The sequence below is a fragment of the Alexandromys fortis genome, unplaced genomic scaffold (assembly GCF_014885135.2).
Source record: "Alexandromys fortis isolate MF-2015 unplaced genomic scaffold, M_Fortis_MF-2015_v1.1 scaffold_94, whole genome shotgun sequence".
NCBI lineage: Eukaryota > Metazoa > Chordata > Mammalia > Rodentia > Cricetidae > Alexandromys > Alexandromys fortis.
This window is the reverse complement of record NW_026067979.1, coordinates 4,744,519-4,766,222: the sequence shown is the minus strand read 5'-3', so window position 1 is coordinate 4,766,222 and position 21,704 is coordinate 4,744,519. Positions and strand designations below refer to the sequence as shown.

At 46.2% G+C, this 21,704-nt stretch overlaps 1 protein-coding gene across 5 annotated transcripts in view; it reads right to left on the bottom strand.

Annotated features, from left to right (window-relative positions):
- The window catches only part of Piezo2 (piezo type mechanosensitive ion channel component 2), a 340,070-nt gene that overhangs the window by 5,234 nt on the left and 313,132 nt on the right, over positions 1–21,704 (bottom strand). For 4 of the 5 annotated variants that reach the window (XM_050157961.1, XM_050157964.1, XM_050157963.1 and 1 more), the window contains 12 exons: positions 19,889–20,296; positions 18,989–19,247; positions 16,689–16,871; positions 13,746–13,998; positions 12,440–12,572; positions 11,209–11,356; positions 10,895–11,109; positions 9,357–9,515; positions 7,894–8,041; positions 3,360–3,548; positions 2,684–2,776; positions 1,254–1,426 (listed from right to left, as the gene is read on the bottom strand). In XM_050157961.1, coding sequence (XP_050013918.1) covers positions 1,254–1,426; positions 2,684–2,776; positions 3,360–3,548; positions 7,894–8,041; positions 9,357–9,515; positions 10,895–11,109; positions 11,209–11,356; positions 12,440–12,572; positions 13,746–13,998; positions 16,689–16,871; positions 18,989–19,247; positions 19,889–20,296 — 2,361 coding nt within the window. The remainder of the gene's footprint in view (positions 1–1,253; positions 1,427–2,683; positions 2,777–3,359; positions 3,549–7,893; positions 8,042–9,356; positions 9,516–10,894; positions 11,110–11,208; positions 11,357–12,439; positions 12,573–13,745; positions 13,999–16,688; positions 16,872–18,988; positions 19,248–19,888; positions 20,297–21,704) is intronic. The other variant, XR_007594600.1, reaches the window with a different exon arrangement.

The following is a 21,704-nucleotide window of genomic DNA, read 5'->3' as shown; positions in this document are numbered from 1 at the left end:
CTACCCTCTTAAGCAGTCAAATTCATAAAATTGCGGGAGACCTCAACCCCATGAGGCAGAATAGAGGGATTAGAGTCTGCTGGCCAAGCAGCAACTGTCATGATGGGCTCATGGGAATCTCAGAGACATTCTTATGCAAAAGTAATGATGTCAGTCTCCATGGTAACCAGCAGACCCTGTGTTTAATCAAAAGTTACTTTTGTTATGATTTGGTGGCTCTTTAAAGCAAGGGCTAGAAACCAAGTGTTTGGCCACTGGTCCAAATGGGAACTGAGAAACAGGAGACATTAAGGAGAAAATAAGATTATGGAAAACACTGAAGGACCTCTTTGAAGGGGCCCTTTCCCGTTTCCTTGTGAGCTCACTTTAGATTCTAAGATTTCCTCCGAACTTGTCATGATCCCTTCGTTTTGCTGTTTAGCTTTTTTTTTATACAAGGTTTCCCTCTGTAGCCCAGGCTAGCTGTGTTGCTCAGGCTGCCAATTGTGATCCTCTTGCCTCCGGCCTTCTGAAAGCTAGTATTACAAGTGTGAGCTATGACGATTTCTTATAAGCCGGACGTTCAAGTTGTGGTTTCAAATGAGCCTGCTGGAGGTTTTCCTGGGGTTCTGGTCCTCAAGACTGTGACAAAGGAAACTAAGTAGCCATATTCTGTTGTGCTGAGGTCCCCCAGTGCCCATGACTAAAGCACTGGGTGAAGTATCTAGATGCAGGAGACATCCTTATGTTTTCCAAAGGCAAAGTCGGGGACTTGTTCTCAGGCTTGGTTCTGGTGGGGGTAGGGGTGGGACTGCTAAGGTACCCCCAAATCTCACACCCACAGAACAGACCTCCCAAGGCTTCTCCAGTGGAGCAGGGATGATGGTGGGACCCACGCCTGCAAACACAGTTCTCTATTACTCAAGCCAAACTTCAGTTTTTCGTAGCGATCTTAACTGAGTACACCGACTCTATTTTCTAACCCATTCTTTCCCTCCTTTCTCTACTCTTCTGTCTTGCTCACAGAATTCAATTGCTGGCCTCTCTTAGAAAAGAAAAGAAAAAGAAAACCTAATTAAAAAAATTCTAAGCCATTCTTAGTCTGGTCATTGGTTCCTAGAAAAGCCATATTTCATCAGTGAAATGCAAGCTTTAGCAGAAAAGGCAAGTGGCTGAACATAAAGATTGTGTCAAGTGGTGTTACTGTTTGTTCCCCCAGCCTAAGGGAAGAGTAGGGTTAGGGAAGGATGCATGGAAGGAAACACAGTAACTACCTCTGAATACTCCATGAAAAAACAACAGAGAAGAAACTATTGGGGTCGGTGAGCTCCTGTATCATTTTCTGCTTACTGGGAGGGCTGATGGTCCACAAAGAATTTGAGTTTCCTTCTAGTTCTGCGACTGTTATGTCTTCTTTTTCATAATTCTCCAGAAATTGCATAGCACCCTGCACACACACAAACACACACGTTGTGAATGGATTCTACACGCGCTGCTCATGAAGGAAGCAACTCATCTTTCGTTCAACCGATTTTACGAAGAAGTCTCCATAGGGAGGATTGTTTACATGGTGCCCAGGCTTTAGGTTTCCCAGAGCAGGAACATGGCAGCTCCAGTCACATGCTCAACCGTTCCTATCCACCCAGAAAGGAGGACCTCATAATCCACATCATGTTTCCCCATTGCCAAGAAATCCGTGAACTGAGGAAGCAGACCATCCTCACAGGACACAGGATTCAATCCACCCAGGCCCTGTCCTTAGGGATGCTGATCATTTGAGATTAGTTTTGTTGCTATGGACTTTAAGTGAAGATTTTAAATAGAAGCATCTGTTTGCTTAATCTGTTTCTGTAAATTGAAACTATCCTCTGTGAAACTTTTTTTATAATGAAACTCGTGTTATTATCTTATTGTTATTATGTTATTATAAACGATAGAGAAATGAACAACATCGGCTACATCCCCACCACAAGCACACTATCAAGAACTTATGTAGTAAGGGACACATTTCTTTTGGTTTGACATTTTAAAATATAATAGTCTGATTCTTTTCCCATCTATATTTTATTTGAGAACCTGTCATAAAACTAATAGGATTCTTAAAGACATTTTTTTATTACAAGAGAAATTACTTAGGAAATCATCTCTTCAGATAACAAAGCGTGTACTGTGAATATGGTCAGAAGCGCAGACCTTTTCTTCCAGGACGACCCTTGGAGGAACCAGTGCCAGTTAGATTCATGTAATATATTTGGTATGATTTCCTTAACCAACCAGTTTTTTTTTTTTTAACACTCAAATCACTTCAGTTTCTGCTATCAAAAGCAATGTATTCTTAGGCAAGTATCCACCTAGTTGCTTTCCCATATTTTGAATTAATTTTTTAACTTGAGGTTCCCAGAGCAAGCAGGCCAATCAAAGACCAATATCACCAGTTTAAAAACGATATGTATTTGTTTAAATGAGCAAAACCCTGTTGCACTTTCATTAAAATGTCCCAAGTTAAACTCGTGTTTGCTGTCCTTTGTTTCTCATGCTATCAAAGTAGCTGATGACTGGCCGGGTGCCACAGGCAACTGAGGCGCCTAGAAAAATCCATCATCTCACCACTAGGGGGGCAGAGCAAAGCTATCCAGCTTCCGGACACCAGCAAGAGAGCCCGCTTGGAGGCGGTCTTCCTTGAGTTCTGCCCACATTTACTTACGGTGTTGGTGGTGAAAGACTTTAGGAATGTTTTATACTTTGCATTGTCCATAACCTTCAGCTGGCTTTGCTGGGCACTCATTGTGAAGATAGGCTGGAAAACAAAGGACATGACACAGTCAGCAGGAGACACCAGTATTCCCCTGCATTTGGGTTAAAGTAAAAACATCTCCTTGTTAGGAACTGATCCGCTGAAGGCAGTTGGCCTCAGAGATCTCGTTTTATGCGGATTAGTCCTATACTCAAAACCAATGAACCGTTACTATTATTAGTGTTGTTGCTGTTTTACCATTTGCTGTGCTAGGGATCAAACGCAGGCCCTTGCACATCCTCGGCAACACAACTTCCCTGTCACCAAGTACGTGCACTTTCCTTCTTATACCACGTGTCTTCTGATCAGAGAGCATTTAGGTAAAGCTCTGGCATCAACCGGGGAGTGGTGGCACATGCCTTTAATCCCAGCACTTGGGAGGCAGAGGCAGGAGGATCTCTGTGAATTTGTGGCCAGCCTGGGCTACAGAGTCAGTTCCAGGGCAGTCAGGGCTACCCAGAGAAACCCTGTCCTGAAAAAACATGAAAACTGGCATTGAGAACTATCACTACGCACCCTAGTCAGGGCTCTCATGAACGAAGACTGCATTAGGAGAGGTCCCAGACCATGGGGGAAGCTAGGTTACCTGATACCCTCCCAGGGTGATTGTGACCGACACATCCAGGGGCTGGTTGATAACCCCCGCGACAGATTTGATCAGAGACATGAAGAGCAGCGGGAACCACACGATACAGATGAGCAGGACGATGATCATGCCGCCCATGCCGTACTTCACCGCTTTCTTCTTCTTCTGGCCCCGGGGCTGGGGGTATCTCTGCAACACAAGGATTCAGAAAGATTCAGCGGATGCCTGAGAAAAGAGGGAGGAGGCAGGGCTAGACAAGGGTGAATGCTTCCCTCACTGCCCTGGGGAATACGGACTTGGTCCTGATTCCTCTTCACAAGGGGCAGAGACCTATCCCAGCCTTGGAATCGAGGGATGAAGCTGTACCAAAGCCCAAGAGGCACCTGTTAAACTCAATGCATAGTGCACGCTCTCAAAGACCCTGTTGTTCTGGTTCTTAAGCTCTGCCTGGCCAGCGTGGCCCTCCTGTGGCCAGTGAGTGAGAAAGCCCCTCTGAGTGCTGGACGTGGCTGGTGAGAGGAAGGAGGAATTCATGTGGTAGGAACAGGAACAAGAGCCAGCACAGTCTCTGGCTGTGTCATCTCCGCAGGCCACACCACAGACTCAATAAGTCCCCGCCCCCAGGGTGGGAGGCAAGTGGGAGGAGCTGGCTTTGCTTGAGAAGTTAGTGTCTGAGGTACGTGAGTGTCTTGCACGTTCCTCCTGCGCACAGCCTTTCTCCCTTTCCCAGCTACTTTCCAGGTTAGCTGACGCTATGGCTGGGGTTTGGTTTGGTCCTTCTGATACTCAGGTTGAGCTGTAATCACCAGAATGAGTATTAAGGATGATTAGAGATGAATGAACCCATCTGGAGAGAACGCAGTACTTGGCTAGCTTGAGGGTTGTTCTGCTATGAATGCCAGCCAGTCCAGCCGGGTCTCTTGTGTTTTCCTTGTCTCTCTAGACGATGTCCTGTACCACCTGGGAACTTTCCCAACAAGAAATCTGTTACTAGAGGTGGCCCTCTTCATGGTGAACCGGACTCCTAATTTACCCCATATGCAATCCTTGACAGAGTACAGAGAAGACCTTTCAAAGGGGCTGCCAACTTTCTGTCCCAGGCTACTTCCCCGTTCCTCTCTCGGTAGCTCAGTGTTTTATTGTTGCAAGACGGGAAAACCACGGTGCGGTTCCTGTTATAAGTCTAATTAGCTTCCCAGAGCATGCTGGGAAGTGGCCTCATGGGGATGAATGCAAAGTTGGCTGTTCACATCTTAAGTTCATGGCAAACCTTTGCCTTACAGGAAGCTGATCTTGCTTCACAGAGTACATTGTAATGATCCTATCACAGAGCTTCCAACAGAGAACTAGAAAGAGGCACTTGGGTCTCAATGTGCTAAGTACTGGATGGGCTATGCAGAGAAGTGGGAAGACCCCGGGGAAAGGTGAACCAAATCTTGGGCTAGGGAAGGCCTGTGAGGAAAAAAAGAAATGCCACATTTGACATTTGAGGTTGTGAAGACCAGGAGAAGTGAGCAGGAGTTTTCAGCAAGTAAAGAAACTCACTAAGGTCTTAAAAGTATCTGGCAAACATCCCTGTGAGAGCAGAGGAGAGGAGACAGGAATTGGGGCAGCGGACTTAGGAGCAAACAGAAAAGTAAATGCTCCATCTGCACCAAGTCAACTCACGTTTCCCACTAACTCGCTCAGCGAAGCTTCCCTACCTACTGGTGAATCTGTTTTCCCAGAAGCTGCTTTCCGGCAAGCACCTGTTTATTACATGTGTGCTTACTGTGAGACAAGATATTCACACGTCTTTCCTGGACCTCACGACCTATGCTTTGGGGCTTGCATGCTGTAGCGAGTCCAGCCGCACTGACGGTGCTCAGCAAGTGTTCACAGCAGACTGAAAACAAAGGCCTCAGATTGTCGTTCTTCCATTTACAGTCCTTTGTCACAAGTTGTTCCAGCCACTTTGGCTTACCCATGCTCTGGCATTTGGGCTGCCATAGAAAGGGAATGTGGCTTCCCAGGAATGTGAGGCCATCTGGAGGGAAACCAGGGGCTTCTCTGAGGAAAAGGGAAGGCCATCATCCTCTCTCCCTGGAGGCCCCAAGACTGTGGATCCAGCCAATGTCAGATGACATATGCTAGAGGGGAATTGTGGGAACTATTTTTTTGTTCTAACTCACTCAAGAATGCAGCCTGGTCTCCATTTGTAGAGCGTCTGCAAGCTGTTAGGCATCATGAGTACTAGAGAAATGATTTAATAGCGTGGGAGGTTCGTGGGGTCTGTGAAAACACCGTTGTCTCCAGAATTGTGAACCACAAATAAACCTTTCTTCTTTTTGAGTTGGTTTGCCTTAGGTGTTTAGTTATAGTATTAGCAATCTAACATATGGAAGTAGATTTAGTGTCTCCATAAAGTAAACATTACCCTGGGGTCCTAAGTGTGTATGTACTTGGATGTTTCCAATTTGTAAGGTAGCCCACTCTGTCATGGAGTAGCATTGGTCCTTGGAAATGTCTTATTTTCCAATGACATTTATTGGAGCTTTTGGCTACTTGTCCTTTTGTTGGTTTATGTCTCCCAAATATCAACCTAGTTTTGCATGGTTTTCTATAATATTCACAGTGTTGAAAATAGCTGTTATTTCTGCTGCCTCTTATGTTTTGCTAGTGAACCAAGTGATGCTTGATTCTTTCTGGTGTTCTCTTATGTGGCTATTTCTAGGGTCTTTATTACCCTGGTTATCACCCTGTGTCCTTTGATGCTCGTGTTTTCCCTTCTGGTTGTGTGTAGTTTGTCCTCAGAGGACTAAGGAATGGGACATTTTCTATGCAGTATGGAGAAGTTGTGGAACCTTGCAAGGCATTTGGTGTCATCATGAATGAACACATTTTTTTCTTGAGAAATGGCCTTGTTATTACAAGAGGCTGTCCCCTCTTCTTTATCACATTTTCTTGTTTTTTTCCTTTGGTTTTTCACCATGCATAGAGAGGCAGGAAGCCAAACAGATGCTGCCCTGTAGGACCAGGAGTCAAAAACAAATCTCTTTTCTTTACAAATTGCCTCGTTCCAGATGTTTGTTACAGCAATAACAAAAGAATAGACTAAGGCGTCATTCCAGTTTTTGTGCTCTTTAACTATAAGGACAAGAGGCTGTAGAGATGGCTCAGTGGTCTGGCTGCTCTTCTAGAGGACCCAGGTTAGATTCTCAGTACCACATGGTGAATCACAAGCATTGGTAACTCCAGTCCAGGGGAATCTATCAGCCCCTCCAAGCCACGAACCTGCAGTTTCCTGGGAATCTGATTGCAAACCCTATTTCCAGGGAGAAAACATGGTCCATGCCCCTGCACTATCCTCCCAATTTTAGGGGCTTCCAGTTGAAATTTGGTGGAATCCCACCACAGGTGTGTCAGGGACACCCCGCAACCTCAGTAAACAAAAAAGAGAAAATAGAAAAAAATTCATAGCGGCCTTCTGAGACGCAACTTGAGAACCACAAAAGAGTATATGTAGCTAACGCTGAGACAATCTGTTGCTTCATCTCTCTTTGGAGGAGCCCACATCTGTACTGTCTGGTTTCTTTAACTTCCTTCCGAGTGCTTATCCTGCTCATAGATCTTAAGCTTGAACCTATCTTAGAATACGTCTAACAAAATCTCCAGCTCTGCTTCATGACCAAAGTCCTGGAATTCTTTTCAGCATCCAAGTCACAAATTCTGGTTTGACCTGAGCTGGGGTCCCTAAACATTTAGAGGAATCTCTCAGTGCTAATTCTTGAGTGGCAGTGTGGAGCCATGTCTCTAGCTCCTCATCTCTAACAGGCCTCAACGCCTTCAGTTCCATAGACATCATAAACGCATGTGCCTCCTGATGGACGGTAGAGCTGGCTTGCTGGGCAGAGCTGGGAATGCTCACTAGATGTTACACGCATTAGAAGAGACACTTTGAAAGATAATATCTCAGAGCTAAGACAGGAAGACATTTTCCACTCCTTGGCTAATGTTGGTGGCGTGTTTCTGCTACCATGATACAAGATACTCTGGTTCCATACGACAAGCTTTCAGAATTTCCAGTAAGGCTAAACTATAGTTAAACTTAATAGCTACCTACTCTAAGAACATTTTTAAAAATCATTTCCTTTACCAGGGGGATTAAAGTACCCATCCCTCCTCCAGAGGAAAGCATATGGCAAGCATGAGTCCACATTGCCCAACCAACCCTGGTTTCTCTGCACTCGGCTCCCCAGTGAGCATTCAAGGGTAACTGTGTCATGTGGCAACTCATCCCTTCTTTTACATCAATTACGATACAATTGCCAAAAGAAGAAACATCTGGATGCTGTTGCTGACAATGGCAGAAGTGAATCGAAAGCCTACAACCCCAGTGGGTTGGAAATCAATGCTGTATTTTTAGCTCATGGCAGGTTTCACGCCCCCACCTCCGTCCATTTGGCTGCAAACACGCAGCATTCGCTTTAATCTTGTAACCGACCGGTGCTCACAAGCGGCTGGCAAAAACAAGGCACTTTCATGGGCTCTTTACCTTTTCTGATTCTCGCCAGCACTTTAAGATGAAAATGTGTGCGTAAATGTCCTCCACACAAATCCAGCTGGAGAGGCTCAAGGTCGTGTCTGTCCACACCCAGTCCATCACAGCCCTCAACTCAGTCAGGAACGGGACCAGGCGGAACCTGCAGAGAACCACATTTTGTCAGACGGACATTTGGAGGATAGCTCCGTTGTCTAGCTCACCTCAGAAGTTCATGTGGAAGAAATTTGTTTAAAAGGTGATGAGTTAAGAAAAACTCTCAAGGCAGTCCTCTCAGTAAAATCCACCCGGGAATACAACTGCTTCACAGTATAAATTGAATATATGGATTGATATTTTTCATCCCTCTTTTCTCTGATGGTTGTAACCGACTGGAATTTCCTATTAAGAGTTGATTCTGTCTTTTTCACATGTGTTTGTACTGTAAGAATCAATGGGCAGAGGTTGTTTGAGTTGTTACGGCTTTGTTGATGGATGAGTCAGGAAAGAGTTGACATCTGATAAAGATGAGAGTGGATGTCCCCGGGAAGGCAGTGGGACCAGGGAATGTCACTGGAGCCAGAGAGAGAACTCATGATCAGCTGCCTGCCTAGGTTAAAGAGGTTCACTGCTTTCAGTTGTACTGGGAAGTGAGCTACCCTGAGCTACGTCAGGCTCTGAGGAATATTCCAAGCTCTTTGAATGACAGAGATTTTTTTTTTCTGCCAGGCTGGGGAAATAGGCTGATTAGTCTAGGATTCCCTACAGCAGTGTTGTTATCACTCAAAATCCCTGCCCTGGGCTACCTGCTTCAGCTCTACAGATTAAATAGTAAACCAGCACCTGGAAGACACAGTCCGCCCAGGCCTAGGGTAGAACACGTGGTTGATCACAGCGTCAGGATGCACCCAAAACCACTTCTGACATATCACCAGAGATCAGAACTAGTGCCGCGGAGGGGCCAGCTGTGCCTACAGCCACCTTCTCTCTTGAGACGTGGTGTAACTTTTGGGGGAATGCAAGGGTATGCTATCACGGAAATCATCATACGGAAGAACATGGGAAATGTAGCTTGCTTGATGAACTATCAGAAACCGGCAGCATGATACCACTCGGGCTTCTTCATGCGTGAACTCACAGCACACAAAGAACTCCAGGGGTGTCTGGAATGGTGCTGGTCCCAGCCATTCTATTTTACTATGTCCAGAAATGTATTAATACTTCAGGATTCTCTGTGTCTACTCCACTCCCCTTTCATTGCTTGAGAATTTGATACCTGCATATAATCCACCTCTCATTTCCTCCGCTGTAATCCCTCCCCCGTCTCTCTCATCACCTTTCCACCCAACTCCGTGTGCTCTGTTTGATTATTTAAGCCCACTTAGTGCAGCCTATATGAGCATGTGTTTAGGAACATCTGCTCTCCTCCCTCCCCACTGCTTCCCCTCCACCAGTGAGAGACAAGGCAGTGCCCTCACCCTTGAAACAAAAAGAGGTTGACATAATTGTAGCTCTTGGTGAGGAAGTTTCCGAGCACGCGCGTTGGGTAGCCACAGCGGATCTGATAGGCAGACAACCCAAAGTACACACACTTCACGAAGTACCAAAGCTGAGCCACCAGGTTCTGGCTGAATTTCCTGAAAGACAAAATTATGGAAGATAAAGCAATGGGATGCTTTTCCTGTACAGAAGGCAACAGTTTAGAGTAAAGAACAAAATTCCCCTCTGTCACTATAACCTAAGAGAGTGGAGTGGACGCCTTCTGTTTATAGTAATCTGCTTTGTTTTTCTTTTATTTATTGATTGAGTTGTTCACACACTAATCATTAACTGGGCTACAAGACTCATTTGAGGTGGAAGTATGGATTTCAAAGACCATAGGAGAAAAGGGGGAAATTGGGGGTGGGAGAGATGGGAGAAGTGGAAGAGAATTTGAGGTACTGGAACTCAGCTTACTGAGGACTTTTAGATCTATATCCCATTCTAGGTGTCAGGGGAAAACCAGTAGCCACCTTCAAACCCCACCCCTAGTAAATTTCAGGTTGCCTTATTCTTGAAATAGTCTTGCTGTATAGCCCAGGCTGGCCTCGAACTCATGACTGCTCCAGCCTCCTGAATGCTGGGATTACTGTGCACCTCAACTTGCTCAGTAGTAGCTACCCTTTATAAATTCACTCATGCCAATTCTTAGTCTATTTTAACCATTAGCAACAGTCCTGACAGAAGCAACATCATTTCGTAGTGGGTCTACCTGGTCCCCTACATGGGCTTTTCGGGTTCCATTATCATCCGTGTGTCTGATAATATCACTTTCCCCTGGTCATCTCCTGAATAACCCAATTTCTCATCAGCCTCTCATATGACACTGTCTCATGTCCTCTTCCCCTTTGACGGATGCACCTAAGACCAAACTCAGCTCCTCTTGACATTGGCTGGGTGGTAGATAGATGTTAGGACTATTTCCTAACACGAGCTCCCTGACGACATAAAAATTCCCAATCAAGGCAAATCAAAACAAGCCAAATTAAAAAAAAAATCCAGGTTTAATGGGAGATCTGCACTCTTGGGTGGCCCCAAGGGGGAAAACTGGGAAGCCACGGAAACGCGACCCCTGGGAGGAAGAAAGAGGGACCATGTGTTCTTCTTTTGGGGGATCACTTAAGTACCCTGGGGAGTGGTCCTGACCCCACCCCCAGGGAGTGGTCAGGACCTGGCCTGCTGGGATTTGAGGTCCAGACCAGGCCTGGGGGCTGAGATAGATGCCAGGGACTGGGGCCTACGCTCCCAACCTAACAATGGAGACAAACACAGCTCCTAGTTCTTTGGTCTGCCCTGGATCTGAGATAGTCACTTCTCTTATTTCTGAAACCTTTGTTTCTGCAAACATGGATGAAATACAGTTGAGCCAATGAGGAGGATGAACGAACTCCTACTCTGCGTTTGAACTGAACGTCACTGAGATCCTTGTCTTTCCCTGTCCCGCCGTCCTGGCGGATCTCTGTGGGGAAGACCTTACCTCTCAGTCACACTGGGTAAGATGAAGAACATCCAGAAGTGGATCCCAAACACGAGGATGACCTGGAAAATGACCTTGCCCAGCACAGTCTTCCTGAGGTAGAGTGCACGGTCCACCACCATGGTTCCAAACTGAATAAGAACCATCACCAGGAATGGCCCTGGGACCTGGTCTTCTGATAGAGAAGAGGTAATATCTGCAGCCGCTGAGTGTTTCTGGGGAGGAAAGAACAGGCTCAGCCTGAGTGGCACTTCCCAAGATGGAAACCTTCCCTCCTAGTCAGCAGATGAGGGCAGACCCTTGGCCCAACCTACCCCAAAGGCCCAGAAGCCGAAGACGATGATGATGAAGTCCACAGTATCGGCCAGGAACATGAGCACATATACGTCAGTCACAGCACTGTAGTCTGGGTGGATGAGGTCATAGAAAAACTGCCGAATGGGTACGTATATCTGCAGAGTTCTGCAAGACAGGGCCGCTGTTTCACAAGGGCAGCATGGGAAAATGGCTGACCCTGCTCCAACTCCACTCTCCTGCTCCTATCCAGGTCCCACCTCTACCACAAGCAGAGGCAGAGACCCTTGGAGAGACCCCTGCTCAGGGAGTACAGAGGAGTTTACTGCCAACGCAGGTATGACCTGGAGGGTGCCATGACTCTTCCCTTATTGAAGCCGAATAGAATTGCGTAAAGCCCTAAAAGCCAGGCACTGGGTATGTGGCTGTCTGGGTCTGGCTATTCACTCTACATGAGCCTGTGTTGCAGAATTCTCTCTGTTTCACCCTAAGCTTATATAAATTTTGGGTGAGACTGTGACTGAGGCCAGAGGAAGAGAAAGTGAAGGAGCCTACATGGGCACTAAGACCTGGAGTGCCATATCTGAGCATATATCAGATGGCTCCTGTCTCTTATGATTTGGAGACTTATGCCCACCGTGGCGTCTCCCTGCTGCTCTTGGCTTTTGTTTCTTTTCTTTGCCATTACCACTGTGCAAGCATGTCTCTGTCTCTGTATTGTCCTTCAAGCCCTATAGCTTCACTGTGACTTGGGTTCTGCATTTAAATCAAAGCCCTATTTAAGAGCTGCAGACTCTCTAGGTCTGATCCTGTCTATATTTAGGGCTGGGCCTTGCCTGTGTCACATCACAGTCCCAGTCCTGTTGTGTTTTTCTCCCTGCTTGTGCTTGGGCATTGCCTTGTTGAATCACCACCAAGGTAGAGGGACCTGTGAAGAAGGCCAGGGACCGACTGTAGGATGATGAATAAGAAGCCTGGCCCAATGCCACCCAGCCCCTTTGTTGGAGGAAAGAGGGCATCATGACTCCCATCCAACGTGAACCTCATGCTCCTCCATGCCTGGCTGGGTTTTCAGAAGCAATGCCTGAAAGCTTATAAAGTGAACCCTTGATGTAGGCATTCACTAAGAGATGGATTCTAAAGCACTATAACCATGGGTCACTGTTGCAACAAACGCCTTCTCCCTTCTTCACCTCTGGTTTCTAGGGCTCCCCGGCTCCAGTCAGAGCCCACGTGTCTCTGCCCACTCACTTCTTTATGGTAAATGCCTTTGCCTTGATGAAATGCTCTTGAAGCTTTTCCATGTAAAGTTCTCTTTTGCTTTTCTGTTTAATGCTCAAAACACTGCTTCCTCTCTGGCTACTGTTCCGGGTGCTTGTGCTACCTAGAAAGAGCAGGAAAAGGAGAGAGGTCAGAGACTTGGGGATTAACAGTGGATCTGTCAACAGAACTCAGTGTGGGCATAGGGCCCTGGCTTTCACGTGGACCCAGAGAATGCAGGGCACCAATGACTTTAAGACTGACTACTGAGTATTCAAGGAGCAGACATCTATGTTGTCCTGAGGCTGGGATAGATCTGCGGGTTCATACCCAGTGGCATTTGTTCAGGAAGAAACACAGAGGGGAATAGCTTTACTTGTGCTCACTAGTGTTCTAGGTCTCAGTTTTTCCAGATGGGGGTGCGTGACTCAGACTTATTCTCATATTCTGATTGCTCCAACTAGAAAACCAGTATGATTTGATCTTCCAGTATCTGCTCCAAAGCAGGTTCTGAAGACAAATGCCTGGAGTCCTGGAGAAGCATCAGACGTGAGCCCCTCACTGCAAAAGCCCAATTACTTCCAAATAGCAACTTTTGGATCACACTCAACGTTTAGTAAGAAATTAAAAACTAGCTTAGGAAATAATTAGACAACTTTGTTGTAAGTCTCCAACTGAAGCTGATCCTTGTGGCACATGCTTGTAATTATAGCTATTTGGGAGGTGGAAGCTGGAGGATTTGAACGTTCAAGGCCCACCTGTGCTACAGAGTGCAATGCCAGCCTGTGAAATGAAGGGAGACATAGCTCAGGATAAAAACTACTAAGACAGAAACGGGTAGGGCTAAAGCCCGGTGGTAGTGCATTTGCCTAGTACACAAATGTGTGAGAGAGTCTGGGTTCAGTCCCCCGTAGCCCCCTCCCAAATCTCCGTTGGTAAAATCTAAATCCATTTTCAAAATCTGTTATGATTTATACCCCACCCAGCAGAGGTTTCATATATGATGAATGAATTATCATGGGCCTTACATTGTTACACATTAGCCTGTGTGCTGGCTGCCTCCTCTGTTACCTGAAACCCTGGTCCCTGGATGGGCTCGCACACCTTGAACAATGATGGAAGCTACAGAGCTGAAACAGGACCTGAACTTGGGTCTGTCTGATGTCAGAGGATGTTCCTCCATATTACAGTATCTTCAACCGATAGCACCCAACCGCTCCCCTTCCCAGATGCAGAGACACCGGAGAAATAAGACTGCCTTGGGCTTATATCAGCCTAACGGCCATATAATGGATACCTCTTTTGGACCTGTTTGAAGAGAAGCTGGATTGTGGGGAGATCTGGGTGCTGCTGCAGGAACGTTTTCTCCGGACGGCCCCTGGCTGCTCTGGGAAGGTCACATGCACAGACTCCACAGAAGCGGCCAGGTTGATGGACTTCAGTGAATCTGAGGAGCCTCTTCGGCCGTGATCAAGGGACAGCTCGTCATCAGACTCCTCCTTGTCCGTGCCGCTGTCAACGATGTCGTCCTCGTCCCATAAGCCGTGACACTGAGAAGCAGAGAAGGTGACAGCTGAGGCTAGCATCTCAGGTGGGCCAACTGGCTTTCTTATAGTGTCGATTCTAACATTCAGCCCCTCGAAACTGGAAATCCAAGGGAGGTGTATCTAAGGAAGCTCGTGCAGAATTGTGTGAGTGTCCTAGGAGAGTGGAGATGGTTGTTGGTGAAAAACGTTTGTGTGATTAACTAAGACAAGGTAGGTATAGTTAGGATAGATAGGTAAGGATGAAATGATAGCTTCTTGATTTGTTAGAACCTTCTAGAACTTATTAGCATGCTCACTAGAAATAGCCTTGGCCCACTTATTATCCACAAGTGAACCCAGTCTTAGCATTCCACGTTACAAGTGTCTCTACTTTGTAGAATGATTCTGTCTGTCTCCCAGTCCACATGGTGGGGGTGAGCCTTGGCTTATTCAAGACTCAGAGCAAAACTGCAAAAATTCTATGCGAAATTTGCTGACCAGGTGTAGGGCAAAGACTCTGGCATCTACTGGAGATCCTGATTTCTGCTGTAAGAAAATGGGAAGAATGTACAGCTCTGGAGTATGAGAAGCCCTTGGTCTTGCTGGAGGGAGACCCTGTTTGGACCACACATGAACTGTACGTAGTGTGGCTCCACTTGTGTTTGAAGAACTCCAGGGAGCTCCTCTTCTGAGCCCCTGATGCTCTGTTTCTATGCGTATTCCTAGAGCCTTGGTTTGTTACTCCCTGTGAGTCATCGGTAAGGCATCAAAAATTCTGAGCCTAACCGTACATGTCTGCTACCCTATAATTCAGGTGGCTGAGGCAGGAGGATCACAACTTTGGTAACAGCCTGGGCTACATAGTGAGTTCTAGGCCAGGTTTGGATGCTGAGCTAGGCCCAGGATACATTAAAAAATGAAAACAAAAACAATCAAAAAAGCAAAGCTCCAAGTTTTATTCTAAACAGGATCTGATAAGGACTGATAAAGGCATGATTTGATTAAATGAATTTTAAATTTAAAGTATTTTGGAAAAGGGAGCAAGGCAGCAATAGAAAAAAGCCAAACTGCGACAAGCGCGGCAGCTCTGAAATGGAAGCTGTAGAGTTATTTCTATAGTTATGGCAGATTGGCCTGCTTCTGCTAATAGACTGTCTACAACTTGTAGTTTGTGAGAAGAAAAACACACATGTGGCTGCTGAAAGAAAGGCAGCAGACGGAACAAATGCAGAGACCCACAGCCAGACACTATGCTCGAGGAAGACCTCGGAACGCACAGGTCAATGAGATGTCTTCACCAAATCCCTCTTCTTCAAGCCCGGGGAATCTGCAGAAGAGGAGTTAGGAGGAGTGGGGGAAACAGGGGAGACAGAGGACACTGGAATGACCAGACCCTCTAAATAACTGAGCAAGGTGCATACGAGCTCACAGAGACTGAAGCAACGATCATGGCACCCACATAGGTCTGCACCATTGCATATATTTTATGGTCATCAGTTTAGATCTTTACAGGACTTCTGAGTGTGGGGGTGAATGGGTCTGATTCTTGTGCCTTCACTTGAGACTCTCTTATTTTTCTGTTGGCTTGCCTTGTCCAACTTCAATGTGATGGTTTTCATTGAAACTTACATTTTATTTCGTTATGTTTTGTTATTCTCTCTTAGAAGTCTGGTTTTTTTTTTTTTTTTTTTGGATTTTCGAGACAGGCTTTCTCCGTAACTTTTGGTTACTGTCCTGGAACTAGCTCTTGTAGACCAGGCTGGCCTCGAACTCACAGAGATCCACCTGCCTCTGCCCCCCGAGTGCTGGGATTAAAGGCGTGTGCCACCACTGCCCGGCCAGTCTGTTCTTTTCTAATGAGAGATAGGAAGGAAGTGGATGCAATGGGAGAGTAAGTGGGGAATAACTGGAAGGGATAGAGGGTGGAAAACTGCTTTCCGATTATATTGTATGAGAAAAATCTATGTTTAATAAAAGAGAATATATATGTATACATACATATATTATGTACACATACACACATGTATATTATATATATGTATACACACATACATGTGTGTGTGTGTGCATGCACATGTGCAAGGGGTGTATGTACCTAAAAGAAAAGGGTAAGCCGGGCGGTGGTGGCACACGCCTTTAATCCCAGCACTCGGGAGGCAGAGGCAGGTGGATCTCTGTGAGTTCGAGGCCAGCCTGGTCTACAAGAGCTAGTTCCAGGACAGGAACCAAAAGCTACGGAGAAACCCTGTCTCCGAAAAAAAAAAAAAAAAAAAAAAAAAAAAAAAGGTAAGAGTGAGTGTGCCTGGGATTTGTTGCCCTGAAGAGATCTTCCTCAGACCATGGGGCCAACAGCTTCCTCAGTGGTGAGATTTTATAGGCACAGTAGTCTACAGCTCGCCCTGGGAAGCCTCTTCCTCACAGCTGTAGCTTCTTAAGAGACTGCCTGGTGAAGGCAGTATCACTAGAAGATGGGCAGGGGTTGAAACGGGGAAGAGAGACAAGGCGTTGTCTCTGAGTGTTCTCGGATGCTCTGACTCAGACTAATGTTGAAGCGATACCCCGTCTCCTTCAAGCCATGCTCAGCAAATGCCGGTAAACGCTCAACCCTGCCATCGGCCCCACTGCCAACACTGATCCCAGTGCCCAGCATCTTCAGTACTGTTGCAGACAAAACTGACCAACATGGGGGTAACGAACTGTTATCACTTAGGTACCTTCAGAATAGAGCGATGGAAGAACAGAGCCAGCAGCTGAATGAGGTCGTAAAGAACATAGCCCTCTTTCTTCTCCACGCCTATGATGTTTGGGGGAAAGTAGGGCTTGTCCTTGTTCAATTCCAAGTCCTTATTCCAAGGAAAGAAGCCGAACTGGAAGAAATATTTTACTACGATCGCCACCTACATATGGATGACAGAAATAAAAAGTCAGTCCTTCCAGGACTAGCAGTGCCCGAGGAAGAGTGGAGTAAGAATTAAGAAAACATGCCTGCTGCACAGTTTTAGCGGTGTATAATTATTATATAAGATGACCTTAAAGCGATTGGGTTGAAAGTGTCAGTAGCATGCTTCTCTTTTCCAGAATAAGAGAAACACGTGTTATTAAAAGTATCACCTGTAGTGAAGTAAAGCCAATGGATCACTCCTGCTGCCACCTGAATGACTGATAATTTTCTGTTTTTGAAGAGGTCATTTTTATGTTGAATTAATTATACATTTAATTATCCAGCTATTCAAATAAGGAAGTCAGGGCAAACTTAAATATGAATATATTTATATTATATAAGGCTTTAGTCTGTGAATTTTTCTGGAATACCATGCACTTGTGGGGAGCTGGTGAGGTTTTATTTATTTTGGTGTTGAGAGGCCTGAAGCCTGGCCTACTGTTGTGTAGGCAGACGTCATTTTCCTTTTCCTGTTTTTTTTCTTCTTCTTGTTTTTAGAGGCAGAATTTTAGCCCCTAAACTCCAAAGAGACACTGAATTTATTTTCCAGGTGCCCCTCAGAGTGCTGTGATTACAGGCGCTGGGCACCACACCTGGTGTTTATGGTGCTGAGGATAGAACCAGAGCTTGTGTGTGCTAGGCAAGCTCTCCTCAGCTCCACACCAGGAGGGTCCGATGCAAATAGAGTTCACCACCCACTGTATCTCCTTCCACAGTCATCTCTGAACCACGGAAACAAGGAGGATTTGCCCCCTACTTGTTTCGTCACGTGGAGCCTAGCTCTTGGGTTTCTGAACACAGCTCAAATTATACAGGGAAGGAATGTCAACCAGATTTCTCACTTTATTTACTCTGAGAGAGAAAATTTAAAAAACCCAACTTAAACAACAACAACACACACACACTCACACAGGTTTTTGTTTTTTTTTTTTTTTTTTATAGCCAACAGAAAGTCTTTATTCCACTGGTGGTTCTGCTAAACTACTGGCTTGCATAAATACTCCTCTTGCAGCTGCAGACTGAGACAAAAGCAAGAATATTATTTAACATAAAAGCCATGTATTTAAGAAAAAGGCACTAGGAAAGTCTCCCACACAGTGGGGCTGGGTGCTGCGGTATGGCACCCTCTCCCTTAGGAGAGTCATCTATGTCCTGGAGGGATGTGTCGGAAGTGATACTCAGGAATGATCGTTTTGGCAAGACTGTGAGGGACAGGTCAAGTAGAGAAATAGACATGAACTTATCCGTGGATCTCTCTCTCTCTCTCTCTCTCTCTCTCTCTCTCTCTCTCTCTCTTTTAAATCAAGGATATGACATACAAACTGTCAATACTTAATCCACATAGTTTTGAGATCATTTGCTACAATGATTGTTTATAAGCCCGTGGTAGTTCTAGACTGAAATGGCGCATCTTTCATGAGCACTGTACTCTAAACATTCATCACAATGCTCTTCAGAGTAAACTTTCCCTTCTGAGTCAGGGAGTCCCTTTGTCTTCCACTGAAGAAGCCTGGGAATACCCGCTGTGAGCCTCACCTCCCCACCGCGGGGCACAGTTCGTGGGAGACTTGGCTGTCTTCTGTATTTCACAGGAAAGGGGGCAAACAAGGCCCCAGGTCTGCTCAAGCAGGGGCTCATCATCCCCAACGTGTCCTCCTGCCATTTAGATTTTCCAGGGTTTGTGCTTGGGATGCAGGGAAAGTGACTCCAGGTTTAAAGATGGAAAACATGCGGTGCTCCATTAGACCGCACTCAAGGTGCCTTGCTGTGAGTTTAACTCTGAGTCTATGCTTTGGCTACTCACTGATTCGGGACACTCCTCTCGACTTGGCAAAAGACTGGGGCAGTAGTGACATGGTTAATATCACAGGTCTCCAGCAATTTTGCAACCTTTGGTCAATTACTGAATCCCACTTCAGCTGTCTCCTTGTGTGTTTTAATCGGGAATGACACTGGAACCTCCCTTGTGTAAGGTGTGAGGCCTGAACAGGTGTATGAAATTGCCAGTACCAGGTCACTACTGCTGATAACAATCACTAGTCTAAGTAGGCGCCATGCAACAGACCGGCCTACCTCAGTATAGACGATGGCCATCATCCAGAAACGCCGGCTGGGCCTGGGGACAGACAGCATGGCCCAGAGGAAGATCAGGATGGGCAGCAGGAGGGTGATGATGGAGGCAGAGATCATGTGGTTGAGGATGATCACGAAATAGCACACCATTTCTGAGCGGGCTACCAGAGTGTTGTACATGGCGTAGAAAAGCAGCAAGAACCGGGGCTGGTCCACGTAGAATTTCTCGGATTCTTCAAGCTCATCATCATGGAACATCCTGTTAAAATAAGCACAATTGGACCCCTGTCTGCGCCTTTTCCAAACCAATGACTTGCATTTATGATGATCTCTTGTGTTGTGTGTCTACACACGCCTCCTCTGCATATGCTTATCTATCTGAGAATCAGAAAACAGCCTCATACAGGCTGATCATTCTTGTCTAAAGCACTTGGGAAGTGTCTGAGATGTTGAGGGCCTTCATATCTTGGACTACTAAATTACATAATGAAAAATTCTTGGATATTGAAATCAAGTTTCGACATGCAGTTAATCTATGCCTTATATATACCATATCCATACAGACTGATGATCATTTTACAGAATATTTTCCAATGGTTTTATGTATGCACAAAGATTAACGGCACAAATTTGTCTATCTCCTGTCCTATGTGGATGCTTTTTGAGCTCTTTTGGATTTCAGAGCATCTTGGGTTTTCAAATTAGGGATTCTAAACCTGTCTGAGACCTTATAGAAAGAGGGACTAACGCAAATGTCACTGGATACTTCTGGCTGAGTCAGTCACTCAGTCACGGTATTGTCCCAGGACTGTATGTTTGCCTTCTATGTCTCGGGCTTCGTGCATACATGACTTGAGTACGCATGTGTGTGATGGTTCCTTCTATGGTTCCTTCTCTTACTTGTTCATCAGCAGCTCGCTGGCTGTCAGCTCGTGAGTCAGGGGTGGTAAGATACTCGACTCCAGCTTGTCTGTACGGCTGTCATCGGGGCTGACCACCATGTGGTTCTTGGCCCCGGAGTCATCTTGGGAGGCAAAGGACAGATGCTCAAAGCTGACAGCTTTGCTGTAGGAGGGCGGGGCCTCCACATCCCCATCGTCTGTGGAGAACTGAGGCAACTCCTCGTCTGGCGTGAGGCTGACCTCCTCTACCCCTGCCTCATACTCTGCCACATACTCCTTGTCCTCTGCGTCCCGGAGGTCAGACTCCAGACCCTCTACCACCTCCTCTTCAGCTTCAGCTTCCACCTCCTCAATGGTTTCTGTCGTCCCTTGGCGTGAATACAGCATGGTGCACTGTGTGGGCTCGCTGTTAGGAGAGAAGATGGGCAAGAGGGTTCGTCTTAGCGTTTATACCAGTGTGGAACCTGTCCCACTCCTTATGACATTGCCTCAGAGCTCCCAAGTAAAAACCTCAAGCATGTGAGAAAGGGAAACGCCACCCTTCTGTGAATCCCATCTGCTTTGCTCCTTCCAGAAATTCACTCCTGCTCTGCGGGAACTGCAAGCAGTAGCCTTCCAGATGCGAGAGTGGACAGTGAGCATTGCACCCTTTCCAAACCGCAGCAAGTGACACGCCTTGCAAGGAGCAACCCAGTCTATGCATAGAAGTGTTCAACACAGGATCAGTACCCACAGCCATGAGCTCCAGGTTCATTTCCCAATCAGCACACGTTTAGCAGAGCGTACCTACCGCCATCACTCCTTAAAAGAAGAGAGCATATGGGAAGGAGAAGCCATGCTTGATTGTTTCCTAGGTGCTTGACCAAGACAGAGCCTACTTTCAGTCCTGCACAAGGGACCTGCCCAGGTCCACTGAGGATGACGGAATCCATCAGATACAGTCGGCTGGACTCCACAAGCACATGCTTTATAAATCCCCCTTCTTTAATGCTGATCTCTTCCTGCTTTTCTCATCCGTGGCCTCTTTCTTCTCGGGATAAGCATGTTTCCCATCGAATCCTTACTTTCTCCTCTGTTCTCCTGTTCTCAGACATTTTCTGTGAGTTCTTGGTCTTGCATGTGGGGGCCACCTTTTACTGTCTTTTCCTTCTCAGCTGCTTGTTCTGTCTCAGAGCCTCTTCCTACTTTTACATGCCAACAACTCTCTATCTCTCTTCCTTCCTTCCTTCCTTCCTTCCTTCCTTTCTTTCTTTATTTTTTAAAATGCATTCTTCCTGTAGTTTCCTCACATCCATTCCCCTGTTTTTTTCTGTTAGTCCCCATGCTGGCTGCCCTGTGCCTTTTCTCCAGTGTTCCTCATCTCATTTCTAGGCTTTCCCTTACCTTCCCTGGCAAACCCATGCAAGAAAGGTTAGAACAGAAAACGAAGCAGCCATATCGAATTCATCGCATGCTGAAACCCAGAGCATGCCTTTTCTTAACTATTTGGCTCCTGAAGAGGAGACAGATGTTTGGAATCTGCTGGATGCGGGAGGATAGTGTATCAGCTTCTGAAATACACACTGCTGTCTCACTGGCATGCGTGAGCAAGTAGGTTCTGCAAACACAGATTCTCAAGTGCAGGATACCAGTGTAGACATGCCAACGAGCAACGAATGGATTGTTGGCACACCTGTGGCACCTTGTAACTGAAGATGCTGGATGACCATGCAGGCACTAAACATGCTCAGGACTTTGGTTCTGAGTTTGTCACCCCCGCCACCCTGCAGAAGGCTCTGAGAATGATAACCCTCACCAAAGTTGCTAAGGCTTAT